The sequence below is a fragment of the Anas acuta genome, chromosome 1 (assembly GCF_963932015.1).
Source record: "Anas acuta chromosome 1, bAnaAcu1.1, whole genome shotgun sequence".
Taxonomy (NCBI): Eukaryota; Metazoa; Chordata; class Aves; order Anseriformes; family Anatidae; genus Anas; species Anas acuta.
In genome coordinates, this window is record NC_088979.1 from 82,766,757 (window position 1) to 82,784,502 (window position 17,746).

Sequence of the window (17,746 nt, forward strand, 5' to 3'; positions counted from 1 at the left end):
ACCATATTGTAACAGGTAAAGGCCAAAGAAAATCACATTGTGTTTCAAGTTCAAGAAAAACTCTGGCATCTGAATTCTTTTTGTATTTTTCAGCTTCATACTGCTGCTAGGCAAGTCAGAGTTTAAAAGAGTAGGTTGCTTTGATCTGCTGATATATTTCTGTTTAAAACATTTTAATAACAAACCACTTCAGAAAACATTTAAAGCAACACCAGTTTTATCATTCCCCTCGACTGTACTGAAACCCAAGCTACAAGTGTAAGTTTTTAATCTCTCTTCAGTTCTCTGTTGCAAATTTAAGTTTTAGAGAAAAAAACAACTTTATTTTGTGGGTTGAAGTTTAACACACTGGTCAGTTAACATCACTCTTTGCCTCCTGGGCTACAAATTGTGATCCAGCTTTCTCTCCACTTTACCCCATGTGTTTATCCTATGCTTGGCAGCCCTGGTAGCTCTTGGTTCCTTGGGGCAGCGCCTCTGGCCAGCCCAGACGTGGAGGTGGCACTGCTCCACGTGGGCAATACTGCACTGGCTGGACCACAGCAAGCTCTCCAACCTTCTCTTTGCACCCGTGCTGGGGCAGGAAAGGCCCTGAAGGTTGTGGTGGGCACCAGAGCTGTGGTAGCATGGACAGCAACTGTCTGAAAATCAAGGAAGGTGACTATCCCTCTCTGCTCTGCTCTTGTTGCACCTCATCAAAATAATGTGTTCTCTTTTGTGTTGGCCAGTACAGGAAAGGCATGGAGCAGCCAAGGTGAGTTTGGGAGAAGCCCTAGGATGGTCAGGGTGGAGGAACAGCCAAGGGATCATGGTTCCTCAGCTTGGGGAACAGACACAGGGCACAAACAGCCACCTGTACCCAACCATGGAGATATTGCTGGCAGGAGGGCGTGAGACAATGGGCATAAATGGTAAACCAGGGAGGGTCAGAGTGGGTATTAAAAAAATTCCCCTCCAAGGTCAGCTGGGCCCAGGGCAGGCTGCACAGGCTCCATCCGGGGATGTTTCATGCCCCACCTGGACATAACCCTGAGCAGCCTGGTCCAGCCTGGGGCTGACCCTGTCCTGAGTAGGAGACCACACTCCTGAGGTCTCATCCAGCCTGGTTTGTACTGAGGTCCTTTGATTTATGGCTTCGTTTGCTTCAAGTCTGCCCATCTGTTTTCCTCTATCTTTTCTCCTCTCACCTTTTCCATTTTCCATTCACTATATTTAACCAGAAGACTCTGTATTTACTCTGTTGAATTTTTATGCAGACCTCATTGGAAGCTGAAGGTTATGTTATGAAGCAGCTCAGGGAAGGAATAAGTGAAAAAAGTTTTGAGAGTGGGGAAAATGAGCGAAAACGAACCTTCCCCAACTCTGGATGAAGTTGAGATGTGGACTGAAGCTATTGGCGTCAGTGTACCAAGATGTACATAAACTTTAAAAATTCTTCTCATATATGCATGATATGAACAATGAATAAAATGTTATTTATTTATGTATTTTCCTCCTGGGATAAGCAGAGGGCAAGAAACTCATAAGCCAAGTATTTACTCACTAATCTGGTCTCAAAGGATAAAACTAAAAAATAAATTTAGAATTGCTAATTTATTGTTCTATCCCATTTTGAAACTACATCTGTCATTTCTTTTGCCTGTGTATGTTAATGATTTTTGTAAAACATTTTAAGATTATAGGTAAAATTCTGCAACCCATGAAGAAACAATAATTTCGCTGTTGGCTTCTGTGGTCTTTTTCTGCTCTGTAGCAGTAGGAGGGATCCTGGTTTGACTTTGATTAGTGCTCTGTTACAGAAATAGGCAGAAATAAACACAGAAATAAGTATTCATGCTGGAAGTTTAAATCCTTAGTAGAACAGCTTCATAAGCACAATAATAAATAACTCTTGCTGTCTTTGTTGCAGAGGATTTCACCCCAGTTGCATATAAAACTCCACCACCACCAAAACCAGAAAAAACGTTTCCACCATATACCGGATTTGGTTCTGAAGAAGATTCGTTATGCTCCTGTAAGGGTCTGCTTCCCAAGCCTCCCCAAAAAGATTTCAAGAAATTCCTGGAGAAAGACAGGTATTTTGAAGAAAAATAATTCTTTTTTTGTTGTTGTTATTTATTTTTGTGAAGGCAACAGATGTTAAGTGCAGATATCTTTTTTTTTTTTTGGCAAAATATGGAGTTCATATGAGTTTTAAGGGACAGGTGCATGAGGACTAGTTTACTGACATAGAACTCCAGTTTTCTCGGACCTCAGCAAAAGTCTTCAGTGGCAGTTTCATGGAAGTAGTAGTCCAGGAATTAGCCAGGAATTTTTAATGCTACAGCAGTCCAACACTGATTTGTTTTTTCTGTTTGACTATCTGGCATTTGCTTTGTTCTCTGCTACAACAATGTTTTAAAGCATTAACCCTTCACTTTCCATAATGAAATGCCTTGTCAGGCAACGGTTGTTAAGGCCAAAGTGGAAACGTGGCTATGTGGCACAGCACTGGGAAGGATGGCAGGAAGTCATTCTGTAACTCAGAGAGGTAGGGGAGCCTTGGCTAAGTGGATTCCTGTGGGGGAGATTAGCATATTTCTGTGAAGACCACAAAACAGCAAATTGACATGCTAGAGAAACAGTAACCACACGTAAAACCTCCATAAAAAAAAAGAAAGCTATTAGGAAAAGACTTAGTAGTGCATACAGTGGTACTGTACATCATGTAAAACATAACGAATATCCAACTAGTAAGATCATCTGATAGGCCTGATTTCATGGAGATAGGTCCTCATATGTATTGCCATTCAGAGTTTGATTCGAAAATATACACATTAAATACATTTTTTCCTCCAAAAATGCTCTGGAAAGAAACTTGAAGCTTCATTTGCAACTGAATTTGAATACAAATTCATTTCAGAGCTTTGGCAGAGAAGCAATTTTCCCTGAAAATAATTCCTTTCTATCTGGCTGAGTCTTGTTGGTTCAGTTAATTTAAGCTGAAAATTATTTTTTAGAAAAATAGGGAACCTTATGCCATTTCCCTCCTTGGTCCAGGAAAAACACAATTAATATATTTTTAAAATCTCAGGGGAATGCATCTCTAAGTGTTGAAAACTTTTCTCACACTCTGCTTTTAATTTCTTACATCTTTTTTAGAAGTGGTCTGGAAAGTAACATACTGCGCTTTCTTGCAAAATTTGTTATGGATAGTCCTGTCGACAAGGATCGGAAATTCATTATTTGCTACTTCCTGAGTGATGACACCATTTCAGTCTATGAATATACACAACGAAACTCAGGTAAGCTTGCAGTCGGTCTCAGTTGCCCTGCTCATTTGATTACAGTTTACAGTAAACGTTGTGGCTGGAGTCAGCACTAGCAGAAGCAGGGATGTGGCTTTTTAAATGCACTGGGAATTACATCAGCAGCTCTTCTGCATTATCTTGCATAGCTGTGTGTCATAATAATTTATAATCTTCATCGCTCAGAATAATGCTGTTCATGGTATGACAGCACTTCACAATGTCCTTTGGGAACTGGAAGTTTAATGTATTAGGACTTTTATTACATTTTAATTTGCAAATTTGGCCTTTAAGCATTTGCTTTTGTTGTAGATAACATACAGGAATTGTATTGTAATTGATGTGAAAAAGGAACAGGAAATTTAAGACATAAAGAATGAAAGAGTAAATCGTTTGTTTTGCAAGGCAGTGTTATGGTGTTATGACACCTATATAACATCCTTCATATAGAATCAGCTCACGAAGGCAAAGCTGCTGTGACAACTTCTAATATGCATTATCATTAATCATGCAGTGTTGGGCATCTAAAGAGTGAATGTTGCCCTGTGGTACAAGAGCGTGTGTGTGTTTGTGGGTATGTTTTTGGCACAGCACTGGGAAGGATGGCAGGAAGTCATGCTGTACCTCAGAGATGTGGGGGAGCCTTGGCTACGTGGATTTCTGTTAGAGAGATGAGCCTATTTCTGTGAAGACCACAAAACATCTGTAGCAACAGTTTCACATCTGTTAACATCCAGAAGAGCTCTGGCCATTCTCAAGATGTGCAGCTGAAGAAGTGATTGGTGTCAGCCACTGATAAAATCCTTGGGAGAAAAAAGTCAGGAAGTCATGTTCTCTCAAAGATGAGACAAAAACAGTAATAGAAGGTTTCCTTTGTTACCTTGTAAGGCTCTTGTGAAACCTCCTGACTGGCTCTTTTGATACTGTCTGAATTGTTCTCTACCACCTTCTTGGCACAGAGAGCCTTAGTTTGTTATTTCAGGTACACTCTGCAATGGTGACCAGCTCACTGCACTTAGTGGTACCTGCTTTGTGCCCTGAGAGGGGGTACAGCTCACTGTCTACAGCAAAGACTGTCTCAGGGAGGGCTCTTCATTCTCCTTAGCTTCAGGCTCTGGTGGCAGCAGTTGACTTGCTGAGGTTAAGTTATTCAGCTTGTAGTTAAGGGCTGAGTGTCCTTGCATCCTTACTTCTAAGCCTTTACTGAAAATGTTTGTGTTTTTTTTTTTAATATTAATCCATGTCAGACCTGTGATGAACATCACATTAGTGAAAAGTGAAGGTGTGGTGAATATGTAGATCCTTCTGTATTCCTAGACAGCTTTTTCTATGCCAGTGGTGCTACTAAGTCATTTAGGGTGCCCTCTCTCAGGCAAGACCTGAGCCTTTCCAATGCAAGAACTTCTGATTGCATATTTGCTTGTATCAAACTATATTATGAACGCATAAACAGAGACCCCACCCACCATCTAAATACAAGCAGTACTCTGAGGAATGTTTTGAAAATATGCAGAGCCCTTGAATAGGCTTCACTGACCTTTTGCAGGTAGCCCTGCTCAAGAGTAGCTTAACGATCTAACGCTGCTTTATGGCAGCAGTGTCCTGTCATTGTTATTTAACTACTTTTCTTCCATGCAGTAGCTTTTAATGTATACAACTTCTTTTATACAGCTAAAGCTATACACACATGTATGTGTATTTGTTAAGTGATGCTGCCGAGAGGCTCAAGAGCAGCTCAGTTCTGCACTAGAGCATGATATGTTTGATTGGTGTGCTTCATGTCTGGAGACACAAAGGATGCTAAGGGTACAGCTGCACTGTTAAATTGAGGCCAGGGAAGAGTTTGAACCTTGGATCCCTGTCATCTGTATTGCCTGTCAGTCACTCCGGGATCTCCTTTGCACCATTCCAACTAGACATGGCCCCACAGAGCCCAGGGTCCCTCCTGGAGGATGCTTAGCTCCAGAAAACCCGTCTGCAAGGCAGTGAGGACAAGGCTGCATCAGGTTTGGCTCGCTCCACCCTTATCGGTTATCTAACACTGTCCCAGGAGGTTTTGCACACTCAAAAACCCTTCCCAGGCTCTTCTGCCACACCCAGGTGCTGCAAGACATGCCCTTGGTTTTCTGCTGTAAAACGCTGCTCCTTTAGACCACAGCACAGCCCTCGCATACCTCCAAGCAGTTTGAACACACAAAAGTGCTATCTGTGTCTTAAGACCCCAAGTTTATCACATAGGACCCAGAGCAGACCCACGCACTGTGCAGTGCAGCTGTGGTGAGTCACTCGGGTTGGCAGCAGCGTGGTTGCAAGGTCAGAGATTACTCCCTGGCTTCCTTTTATTTTGGAGTAAGAATATATGCTAGGTTTGCAGCTGGGGCCCCATTAATTATTGCTAGTTGAACAGAACACGAAACTAAATGAGCAAGTTTGCACACCAAGAGTAAGAAATGCCTTCAGACACGTACGAAAAGCAAGTGTCAGCAAATTGGTTTTCAACTTTCCTGTGTTGTTAAGGAGGATGGAGAAGCTGCCTGTTTCAGAGAGGGCAGAAAGATGAACTATGTGGAAGGATATGACTAAGAAGTGCCCTCTGGAGCATTTAGCGATAGTAGCCGTGAAGGGGCAGGATAAGAAATAGAGATGAAGGGATAGAGCAGAAAGAGGTCTGGGACTGCAGAAGTTTCTTTGTTCCCATTCCCTTCCTTTATTCCTTTTGCTTTCCTCTTCCCTCATTTTAGTCACATCTGAAGGAGGAGAGACCAAGTTTCTTTGAGGTTAAGGATGAGAAGGCTTTGCAGAGGTCAGGTATGAGAGGCTAGGAAAAAGGGTAAGGCGTGCAAAATGGGAGTGAGAGGAACATTCTTGCGAGGAGCAGAAGTGCTGTTGAAGTGAACAGGGTGTGAGAAGAGTAAGGCTGGGCACTGCTTAGAAAGTGAATGAGTTAAAATGGTAAATGGCTCCCAGAATAACGTTTTGGCCAGTGCACAGGTTCAAATGGCTATCTCTTCCTGTTTTATTTGCATGAGTTGGTACACATTGGCAAATAAAAATGTTTCAGACCTCAGTTGCTCTTGCTTTTCTAAGTCCAGGGACCAGAAGGTTGCTGAGAAGTACTTCGTACTGTTAGTAACAGTGTGAAACACTAATTGAAATACACAGGGTTGGACATCTTGAAGCACTTGCTGAGGTGGGGGTCAAAGCAAGAGAACTTTGTCTCCCCATGTAGGAGATCACAACCCCTTTTTTACCCCAGACCAAACCAGCAGCTGTACAAACACCTGCAAAGTCTGATCTGATCTTAATGGAAGAGGGTCTTTGGTTGTGGTGTTTATTTTGTGCTTTGAGCCCGACTCTTGTAGATTTCCATCAAAACTTCTCATCAGGTTTCAGTGTAAAATCTCTAACCTAATGAGTTTTTTTGGGGGTTGTTTTTCTTTATACCACTTGAAATGTACTCACCCATAATATTTAAAAAACAATTATCAGACAGAGGTATTAAGGTAAGTTTACAATCCAAATGCGCAGTTGCAGGGAAAAACAGAGACAGGAGTGAAATTTCAGTCTTACAGTGATCGATTTTGTTTAAATGTTGCAAACAGTTGCCAGGATTTTACAATGTAAAATTTCATATTTGTTTTAATAGCTAGGTAAAAAGGAATGTGTTAAGATTAGAGTTACATTAGTGATTAGAATCGTTTTTTGATTTAAGCTAGACCTGACCATTGCCCTAGTGTATTTTTTTGTCTTTTGCCTTTATGGTACAAGTAAAGCAATTAAGTAAGACATCTGATCCAAACTCTGGTTTAATAAGTAGTTTGGGTTTCACATTCATTTATAATTTTGACTATAAATGGCATTTTATTACACTGTTCATCAGCCTTTTATTGGACTCGCATCACTACCTAGTATGTGAAGCATCATTAAATGTTACTGAAGTATGCTTTTTGGCTTTTGGCTTGGAAGCTCAAATATAAACAGGAAACAAACCCCAGGCACTCCAGAGTTGTTGTAGGACACATACCCTGATGAAACTAAACATTTAACAGACTGTTTTCTAGAAAGCTTGGTAAATGTGATGTAATCTTGTGGTGCACCAGAAGATACTAATGGAAAGAAAAATGTTCCTTTTAGTATCTTACATACCCTTGAGCACAATGTACAGTTTCCAGTGGCATGAATCAAATCATTATAATGTGAGAAGAAATAATGTGACATACTGTGCTCAGAAAGGAAATAACAGATCACAGGTAAGTTGCATTGGCAGAAGAGTACGTAGAAGATAGTGTCATGTCACTCCTTCCTTTTTCATATTCAAAAGCCCTTAAAAGCAAGTTAGAATTACAGTGCACCAGAATTCGTGATCTTAGTAGGACTGTATTATACTAAGCTGTGGATTTTTTTTTATTATTATTTTTTATTTTTTTTTTTTTTATTTTAACAGTTCGAGGATAATTGCCTGCATTTCGCATCTTACTTTTCTCACGGGTCAGTCCCAAGGCTGGCAGCAGGGTTATGGGAACCATTTGAAGAGGCAAATTTCTCTCACATTTTAGAGAAAAGAAAAAAGGGAAGGTGTTTGGCAGGCATTCAGATGAGACATGTCACAGAATATGCACAGTGTAACTGTTGCTGTGGACACTGGTAGAGGCTGTTCTTTTAGCAATGAGAAGGAGGGGGGACACATTTTGAGACACGAAACTCAAGGATGAAAACTAATATATAAATATAAACTGACTGGTTTGGAGTCATTTTTTTTTGTTTATTTTATTTTATTTTATTTTATTTTATTTTATTTTATTTTATTTTATTTTATTTTATTTTATTTTATTTTATTTTATTTTATTTTATTTTTTAATTTATTTTTTTTTTCCTGAGCAAAGCCACTATTAATTATTTACAATTCTATTCCCATAGGGATACTCGGTGGGAAGTTTTTGGAAAGAGGTCGCATTAAGAAGCCTGGGCAGGAGCTCTTTAAGAGTGAGCCATCTGAATACTTCAAGGCTCAGGATCTGTTTGTTGGAGCCAGAGTTTGTTTCCATGGCCACAACTTTCTTTTGGTGGATGCTGATGAGTACACTATCAACTATATGGAGAAGCATGCAAATGAGGTGAAGCAGGCTCTCATTATTTTCTGTTGGCTTTAAGAACTATATCTTATCTATATTATATTTGTCAGAATTGGTTATACCTAATTTCTTCACCCAAAGTTCATGGCCCAGTGCTCTGTCTCTAGCAGTGGATGTAGGAGATGCTAGCTAGGGAGAGCTTTAGAATCTTACTGATGAGAATTTCCTAATTTGATTTATTTGTGTTCATACATATTTATTTTACTGAGCATTTCCATTTTAATATTAGAAATTCAAATCACAGTCAGGAATTCGGGCTTACAGTTTGTACCGAGTTTCACTGTCTTTTAGAGTTGCCTGCAGAGGGGAGAGCAGTAATAAAGAAAGAGCTGGACTGCTTCTGTTTATGTGTACATTTTGCTACCAGTCATTACACAGATGTTTGGTAAAAAGCCCTCATTCATTAAAACCTGAAATATATCCAATAGGAAGAAATAGATTGTCCTCCAGCAATTGCCACAAAGGTCAAAAAACGAACGGATACAGGGATGGAAAATCAAAAGAAAGAAGAGTGCCAGAGCATTTTGTGGGATTTTATGTTCATTTGGTAAAAAATGCAGATTTTTTTTAAATGATGAACTTCGTGCTGAAATATTTGAAAAAAATTACCCCAGTTTACTTGGGAATTCCTATTGTGTGCAGTCCTGAACCAGTTGGTTTGAGATGCATCTTAACAATGCAGCAGCTCAGGAGCCAAGGCGTTTCAGCATCCCAATCCCTCTTCTGATAGTTGTTTCAGCACCATATGATCTTGAACATCACCCTTCAGACTAGAAAGTGTTTTGAAGCCTTTGGAGCACTGTATATGCTTCATAGCCCATGGTGGGGTCACAGCCTGAATTGTGCCTTCAGCAGATCTTCTGCAGAGCTGCCCATTATTCAGGCTTGTTAGAATATCCAGGAGGGTTTATCGAGCTATGAGGTGATGTTCTCTGCCTCTTAATCCACACCCTCTGTGAGTGGGGAAGGGAGAAGGTTTAGTGCAGGTTTTAGTTGTTCCCTAACAGCTGGCTCACCACAGTGAGTGAACCTGCAGGATTCCTCACATGCCAGTAGACTTGCCATCACTGTGCTGCCAAGGTAGAGGTAAATTCAGTCTGACTCTGCATTATTGCCTTTTGGCCACGCGTGCTGTGCTTGCTCTGTTGAAAATAGCAGAACACAGCGCGGTTCCTTTGCAGTGTGGAGTCAGCACCACCCTGCCTTCCCTGAAGTAATGAGGAAGGTCTACAAATGCTTGTTGATGTAAAATGTTACAACTGCTAAATGCTTTAAGCAGTAAAATACAAAGCTATATACTTTATGTTTTCTTACTGCTGGACTGTTTTTACTCCTGGTAGAATAAAAATCAAAGCTATTCTCTAAAATGCAGTCTGCATCATTAGGTTGTAAATGGTCTTTGGAACTGCTGTTTGCATTGATTGTCTTCAAGCAAATAAATGCAATCGTAGTTTTCCAGACTGAATGATTGTATATTACCAAAATAAAATCTGCAAAATGGGAAGAAACAGCACTAAAAACACTTATCTGAAGTGAATTTTGAAATGTTCTTTGCATAGTGAAGAGTTCAAAACAGCTGGTAGAAAAAACCATTTTATTCTCCCAAGGACAGATGTTTTATTCAGATCCTTTGGCAACAGTTCCAGAAGTAAGGATACACCTTGTTTACCTCAGTTCATTGACACTGCATACTCAACCCACAAGAACTTCAGCAATTATCAGAGAAAAGCAGAGACAGAAGATGGTTAGAAGAGGGGAAAAATGTTATTTTTCAGTTGTTTCTAACATTAGAAATACTTTTCCTTCTGAATCAACAGAGGTTTCCTTTTGGAACAACACATCAGTACCTTTTCTGAACACTGGTGAAAGAAATCTAGACGGAATACTTTTCTTTTGGAAAATGAGATACATTTTCTGTTTCAAAGATGTATTTGTTGTATTGCACTTAAATTAAGGGGCGAAAAGAAATCAATGAATCTTTTTGTTTTGAGCACAGCCTGCAATGAAAGTAACTTGAAGAATCTAATTTTCAAAACATTTCAACCCTTAGTTTCTTTTCCAATTTGATGAAAAAGATGTATTCGGAAACCTTGAATTTGCTTCTGAACAGAACATTTGCATTGTGCACAGCTCTAATGGTATTATCAAGGTCTGAAGAGGGTTCTTTCAAACAAGGCATTGCTGTGCCTCCTTGGAAATGGATTCATCAACTCTGAAGCAGTTTCAGTTGCTTAAACTTCATAGTCTTCTGTGGCACAGGCACGAAGGTTGATTTTACTTGCATTGAATCCAACATAATGAAGTCTGACTCAGGCATAAGCAAGATAACCAAACAAAACTAGATTGTGACTACTGAAATGTCAACAGCTACAAGAGAAGTGGGGAAATTGAGTGAGGAGTTATCATCAGGCTACTCGGATACTAGATGTTTACATAGCTGTTTACAATATATAGTTCAGAAAAAAGATGTAAAAGCAACTGCTTTGACAATGTAAAGGGCAGTTTTTTAAGTAGCCAGGACACTTTGCCCATCTGTAAATACTCTGCAGATCTATTCCAACTGCCCAACCTTTTCATAATCTCTGCTCCTTTCTTTTTCAGTAAAATGCTGTGGGCTTATGGCCCAGACAATAAAGTCTTGGCAAGAGGACTGAAAAAGATGCTGTCTCTAAGTCTTTTTGATTGCTGGTCAAGCTGTTCCACACCACTGGCTTGTGTGGTACTGCATGCCAGTGTTGTACTTGGAGCAGTTTTTGCATATGCAGTGGCAGTCTTCTCTAAATTTGAGCGCGTTACCCACAACCACTGATTTATTAATTAAACGTGGATCAATTTATACTGCTCTGGCAGTGCCAAAAGGACTTCCAATACTTCAAGTACTTTTCTAGATCTCTTTGAACAGATACAATTCTGTGAACAGACTTTAGCAGGATAGGGAATGAGGCCTCATCTCTTCTGTGATGAAGTCCTCAATACCAGTCATACCAAATTTTAAGTGATTGCTTGTTAAAAGTACACTTCTTACTGGAAGAAGTGAGAGAAAACTATTTTCAGACCATTCATTGTGCTTTATAAAGGAGGTAGAGCATGATAGATGTAAGGGCATATCTGATATTAATATCTGGACTCAGCTGCAGTTTAATGACTAAATACATAGACTTTAATGGTAAAGGTGAACATAGCAAATAAATCTTTGGTAGAGCTCTTATACAGCAATTCGACTATAAGGTGAAAGCCTAAGTGCTCCATTTCTATTTATCTGAATCCAATTTTATTTTAATGGTCTATTTAGGAAGAAATAAGCATTCTTGTTACATGACAGGGAAAATTGTTTCCTAACTGATTTCCAATCTGCTAATTCTGAGTATGTTTTACATAATATGAATGAGTGTATCTGTTGGAACAGTTGATCAGAGCCAATGGTGAAAAGATTAGTTTTAACCTGGTAAAATTTATTGAGAATTCAGTCACATGCACCAACACAAAATGAGGACAAAGTTATTAGATCTAGAATTCAAATGTTACTGCTTCAGTTTTAACAATACAATGCTTGAAGCAAAAGTGAATGTCCTTTCATGTGTCTGCAATAAGCTCTCCGAGAATGCATGATCTGATGATTTTTGTTTTGTTATTTAATTCTCAGTAGAAAGCTAGTTTTTTTCAGTAGCAAGCTTCCCTCCAGACTTAACATGTTGCAGATTTATGCATTTGAAATGAAACAATGAAGAAACTAACAGTTCAGCATTGCCCTGCATCCTGATAACTCTTGCTGTTACATAAGTTGCATAGAGCTTTTCTCTTTTATCTCTGTGTTCTGTTTTCCTTTGTTAAGTTCTCTGTGGCTGATACTGGTTTCATCCTCAAGAAACTGAAAGACATAGCTGAACCTCGTTCACGAGAAATCAGACAGGTGTTTGCAGCCACAGACCCGGAGCATACCAAGGTGATCGCGTATGAGCCTTTCAGGTAAGACAGTGGGTTTTGATTTTTAATATTTAATGGAGGCACATTCCTCCAGAAAGTATAGGGCATGAATTACTATTGACACCTTTTGCACATGTTAGCTGACAAATGGTGTATGTTTCTTTACATTTACTTGGAGACTTTGTGGGAAAAGAAGGCGAACCCATGCCCGGGAAAAACAGAAATGAGAGAGCTTTTCAAGTAATCTGGAAAGCACAACTAAAATCTGTCTACTTTTTATGGAGCTGGCGCAGGGTATTATGAAGAAGGGCAAGTAAGTAGTAATATATTAACCGAAGGATAAAGAAAAGCCCACCATGAGAAAGTGAAACAAATTAATTGTAATTTTGAAATTCGAGAAAGAAGATTTGAGTTGCCTTCTGAAATGGTGTTATTTGGGTTTTGAATCATTGATAAATGAATGATTGGTAAATGAATGAATCATTGATAAATGAACCAAGGTGTACTGAAATTACAGGATACAGTGATAAGCATCTTGAAAACATACTGGAAAGCAGTAGTGAGAGCAATGCTTATTAATGATGTGGAACAGAGGAGGAGATTTTACCTAGAAACATTTTGTTCTTTACGGTGGTAATAAACTATATATTTAGGAATTGTCATAATAACTAAAGTGCATAAGTAGATGTATATTGCATGGAATGTCATCCCTATAGAAATGTTAACCAATGCAGAAAAATCCTTGTGAAATATCTCAGAGGAAATATAGATCTGAAGAAGGTTTTTCCAGTGATTCAAAGTAAAAGTAGTGACAGATGAAAACAAGCTGGTATTCAGAAATCAAAAAAGAGTGTTTAAAAAATAGGATTCAATCTAAGAGAAGCCAGAGCTAGTGGAAGTTTTTGGTCAAAATATTCTTAAACTCCTTGATGTTTTACTCAACAAAAGCAAGATTTTGAATTGTTAACTGCATTAAGAGGGAAAATGTTATTTCTAGAGTAAGAAGAGTAGAAAATTGAAAGTTCATGTGTATGTGGAGAAGCTTTATAGCACTTGTAAAAGGGTTTTAATTTACAACTCAAGTAACTGTTTAAAATCGAACAATTATGGTTTTAATTAAAATTATGAAATAATTATTTGCAAAATTGTCTTCTTACATGTACTAAGAACAGATCAAGGCTTCAGAACATTTCCATGACAAAATTGGTGGAGCACACTTTTAGAAGGGTTGATTGTGCTTTCCATGTTTACAGCAGTTTTTTTTTTTTTTTTTTTTTTTTTTAATTTATTTTATCAAGCAGAGGTTCGGTTGCACGTAAATTTAATTACAGCCCAGCTGTTTAATTTAGGTTGGTGCTGTTTCTTGGCATGTATGGAGGCACTTGGTTTCAGCAATAAAAATACAGTAGCTCTCTCCATGAGCAAGACAGAAAACAGGGGAATCCACATAATGATGTTTTTTAGCCTCAGTGCTCACATAGGCGAGTTTGAGCACCTACTAATGGTCCACATCCCTCCTCTGGTGGGACCTAAGGCGGTTTAACAGGAATCATTCACACACTGCCACAGGAAGGATTTGCCTCTAAGGCAAATTTGACTTCCATGCTTTATAGTGAAGAGTAGATTTTGTTTCTGTTCATATTTAATGGTTTTTTTTTTTTTTTTTTTTTTTTACTTTCTTTTTTTAAAATCCACATATTTTAGGAAAGAAACATTTTTAATGACAAAGGCAAGAGAGCCCTTCTTTGCATCTATGATAAATCACGGATATTTTTCTACAAAAAGAATATGTATTTCTCCTTCAGTTTTATATTTTTCATGTTAACATCACTGCTTATTTTAAATCTGTCATGGCATTTCATGACTAAAACTAACTACAAATGATTATTTTTAATACAGGCAATTATCTGTGTGACAGCTTCAACCAGCGTAATAATCCTCTTATCTTAAATACAGCTAAAGCTTTGCTGTGCTCTAAATTTTGCAGTTCAGGTTTCTTCCTTTCTACCTGTATAATTTCATACAAGTTAAATTTAAAAATACACCTGTAAGTATGATGTAGTGAAGCAGAATTATAATTATACAATTTACTTGAAGTATTCTCAAAACCCACATCAATAGGACATCATCCAGGAAATAAATATATGGTGCGTACAGAAGCAATCCCCAATGCTATTGTTAGAACTATTGAAAGCTTTGTTAAAGAGAGAGGAAGAGAAAATAACTATAACTCAGAAGTCTGTATATCGCATGGTTCTATCCAGACTGCTTTTTCTCAGAAGCTGCTGGCAAGACCATTTGCTGTTAGAAACAAAGAACCATGTGAGTTTAGCAAAGATGCCTATCTTTAATTTAGCTTGAGAAATAGCTCTCTTAAGCAGTTAATTATTATTTGTTCTTTCTCTACCAAATTCAGATTGCAATCTCTATTATTCTTCTGGAACAACAACAACAAAAAAAAGATAACTAACTTGTGGGAACAATAGTTGCAGCTTGTTTATTTTGGTCGGGAAGAGTTTAGTTGTATTCAATGTGTGAATCTTGGGTCTTACTTGTTAGTCCCTAGGAATCACAAGAAAATTCCTTAATTCCCAAACGAGACAATTTTCTGTAGGGTTTTGATGACTTAATTGTCACCAACTGGCTTGAAAAAAGGTAAGACTTAAAAAATACTGACTATGGAAAATTTCATGCCATGTGTGGAAATCCAGCCTGTGGATTTCATGTTCACATGGGTAAAGCTAGCTACATGCTTTCAGCTTTGCCAACCCAAGCATTTAGTGCTAGTCTGACAAGACAATACTATTTCATGTTTGCAGTAATACCGAAAAAAGAGGATCTGATTTTGACTGGGTCTCTGTATGCTGCTACAACATAAATAATAATATTCAGTGTGTGTGGTAAGATAATATTACTAAATGGACCAAGTTTTGGTCATTGAGCTTGCATGAACTCAAAATAAGGTTTGGTACTATCACCAGCTTGTCTTTTCCTTATATTTATCTCCTGTCTTTGCAAATATCTTGCTTATTTATTTAATACAAAAGAAATTTAATACAAAAGAATACAAGAAATCTTGCTTATTTATTTAATACAAAAACAACAAACAAACAAACAAAACAAAACAAACAATGAAAAAACAGCGGTTTAGTCATTGTAGACACTATATGGTGTTTAGTATCCTTTTTTGAATAGCTGTGTGAGCGCAATCCTATTCTCTGTAGCAATATCTTCATTTGAGCAGGGCCACACAAGCTACTGAGACAAAGTGAGTGAAAATTTATATTTGTTAATAAAGTTTTCTAATTTGAAGGGGTACTAAATTTCTGTGCTTTCAGTTCAGATGTGGATGCTAAAAGATCCACTGTCAGAATTGTTCAGGAATTTAACTGCTCTTCAGCCAGCCATTTGAGTCTCGCGTCTGATCTTTTTCTATCACTAACAATTTCTTCAATTTCTTTGCAAGGATTGGTGATCCTTGAAATTGCATCACAGTGATGCAGTACCCCACATTGGGGTACAGTTCTAACTACGGAAGCCATTATGGTGAAGTTTATTCCTAGTGCAGTTTATCCAGTTGCATCATAAATAGGTAATCTAATTTTGACTGAGACACACAGGCCGATGTTCATGCTTGCTGTTAAAAGATCCTGCTGATTATGTATTCACCTGAGACAGATTTGGAATCATAATGCCAAGGTATAGTTACACTAACCCAGGTTTGTCTGACAAGTGGTCTTGTAGCTATTGAGGTAAACTACAGTTCAGTTTTCTCAGGAAAGCTGGAAGCTTCCTACATTTGCTTGCTACTGGCATTTTTCTTCCTTCCTGTTGTGTCAACACACAGGACATAGTAGGAGGAACTCTGTAATCACTGGAGGTGGCACAATCCCTAATGCAAAGCTTGTACCATCTTCTCACTCAGTCCTTCTCTTCCCTCTCCCAAAAATATAAACCAAAGTTTTACGTATAACAAAACTATAATTTAGTCTCAGTGCTTGTTTCCATTTGCTGGTACACAATAAGTGTCTTCAGGAGCTTACTCTAAATTACTCCAGTACTATTACCAGCAACAAATCCTTGATATTAACAGGAATGATTAGTCATTCAATGCCAGTACTGGCCCATCAGATGGATCTTAGGAACATTTCTTCTTCCTTGGGTTGGGCTGGTTCTTCTGAGCAGCACGAGCAACCTTGGGAGAGCGCATCTCAGACTTTTCCCTGTGGGATCTGATTCCCCACTGACAGTACCCAAGCATCAGCTGGTCTTGCTGCTGTGTCCTTTATTTCTTTGTTGTCGGGAGGGCTTGTGATTACAAGTTGGGTGTAATTTTCTGCCCTTTCTGTGTGGCTGATTTGTGTTTCCCTTCCCCCAGCTTTTCCATGAAAGCTGCCCAACAGGGCCAGTTTTCACAGTGATTTGTGGAGTGTGGCTTGACGCTTGATTAATACCATCATCCTCTGTTGGTATCTTCTGCCCCACTTCTCTTCCGATGATGTTTTATGCAACTGCTGTATGTGCTTTGTGTTTATAGATAATTAATCATACATTGCAGAATACAAAATACAATTAGGAACAAAACAGGATAATAGCCTGTATAATTCACTGTATTGTTGGACAAAGCTAATCTCTACTAATGTTCCATGCTAGTACAGCATTTCCAGGTAAAAGGTTTCTATAATGATTATGTGTTTTGTTATGAGTAGTCAGCTACAGAGGAAACATGGACATCTTCCAAAAGTTAAGAGTTCAGGTACTTCCCGTTAAACCTCCTTGAACAGACCTGGATTTCAGATTTAACTGAATACTTTCTTTAAAGATTGTAAATAAATACAGCATTTTAATATTTGTTTTCACAGAAATTTAGCAATTATTAACTTTTTAACTATTTTACTTAAACTAATGTAGTCTGTTGTTTTTGTAAACAGAAATTTGATAGTCAGTATCACGGATGGAGCATTTTCAGAACATGAAATTATGACTATTGGGCGCTATTACGGTGTGAAAGAAGAATATGAAACAGACCTCCACCTCCTCCTTGCAGTGGCTCAAGAACAACTGAAGAAAAATAGCTTTGAGAATTTTGGACAACTGTCTGCAGTATTTGTATACAATGATCGTGAAAAGTAAGTTTCCTCTATTTATCCTAAGCTGCTTTCTAGTAAAATCTACTTGCAAACCTACCTAGTTTCTGTTTGTTGCTGATGATATATAATGATATATTACAGTCAAAGAATATTTTTTCGAATCTTAAGCCACTCTCAGCACTTGACAGTGGACAAGAAAAGGATAGTCTTTTTGTGTCCATTTCATTTTGTTCATGTACTTTTTGTTAATAGCTGCCATACTGAGTATTCACTGACATAATCAGATGTCTGTTCACAGGCAAAACAGTATATT

General features: G+C 38.3%; 1 protein-coding gene across 5 annotated transcripts in view; it reads left to right on the plus strand.

The window, feature by feature from the left end:
- The window catches only part of EFHC2 (EF-hand domain containing 2), a 57,284-nt gene that overhangs the window by 29,014 nt on the left and 10,524 nt on the right, over positions 1-17,746 (plus strand). For all 5 annotated transcript variants that reach the window (XM_068685768.1, XM_068685773.1, XM_068685780.1 and 2 more), the window contains 5 exons: positions 1,910-2,075; positions 3,142-3,284; positions 8,205-8,401; positions 12,252-12,385; positions 17,275-17,472. In XM_068685768.1, the coding sequence (XP_068541869.1) occupies positions 1,910-2,075; positions 3,142-3,284; positions 8,205-8,401; positions 12,252-12,385; positions 17,275-17,472 (838 nt within the window). The remainder of the gene's footprint in view (positions 1-1,909; positions 2,076-3,141; positions 3,285-8,204; positions 8,402-12,251; positions 12,386-17,274; positions 17,473-17,746) is intronic.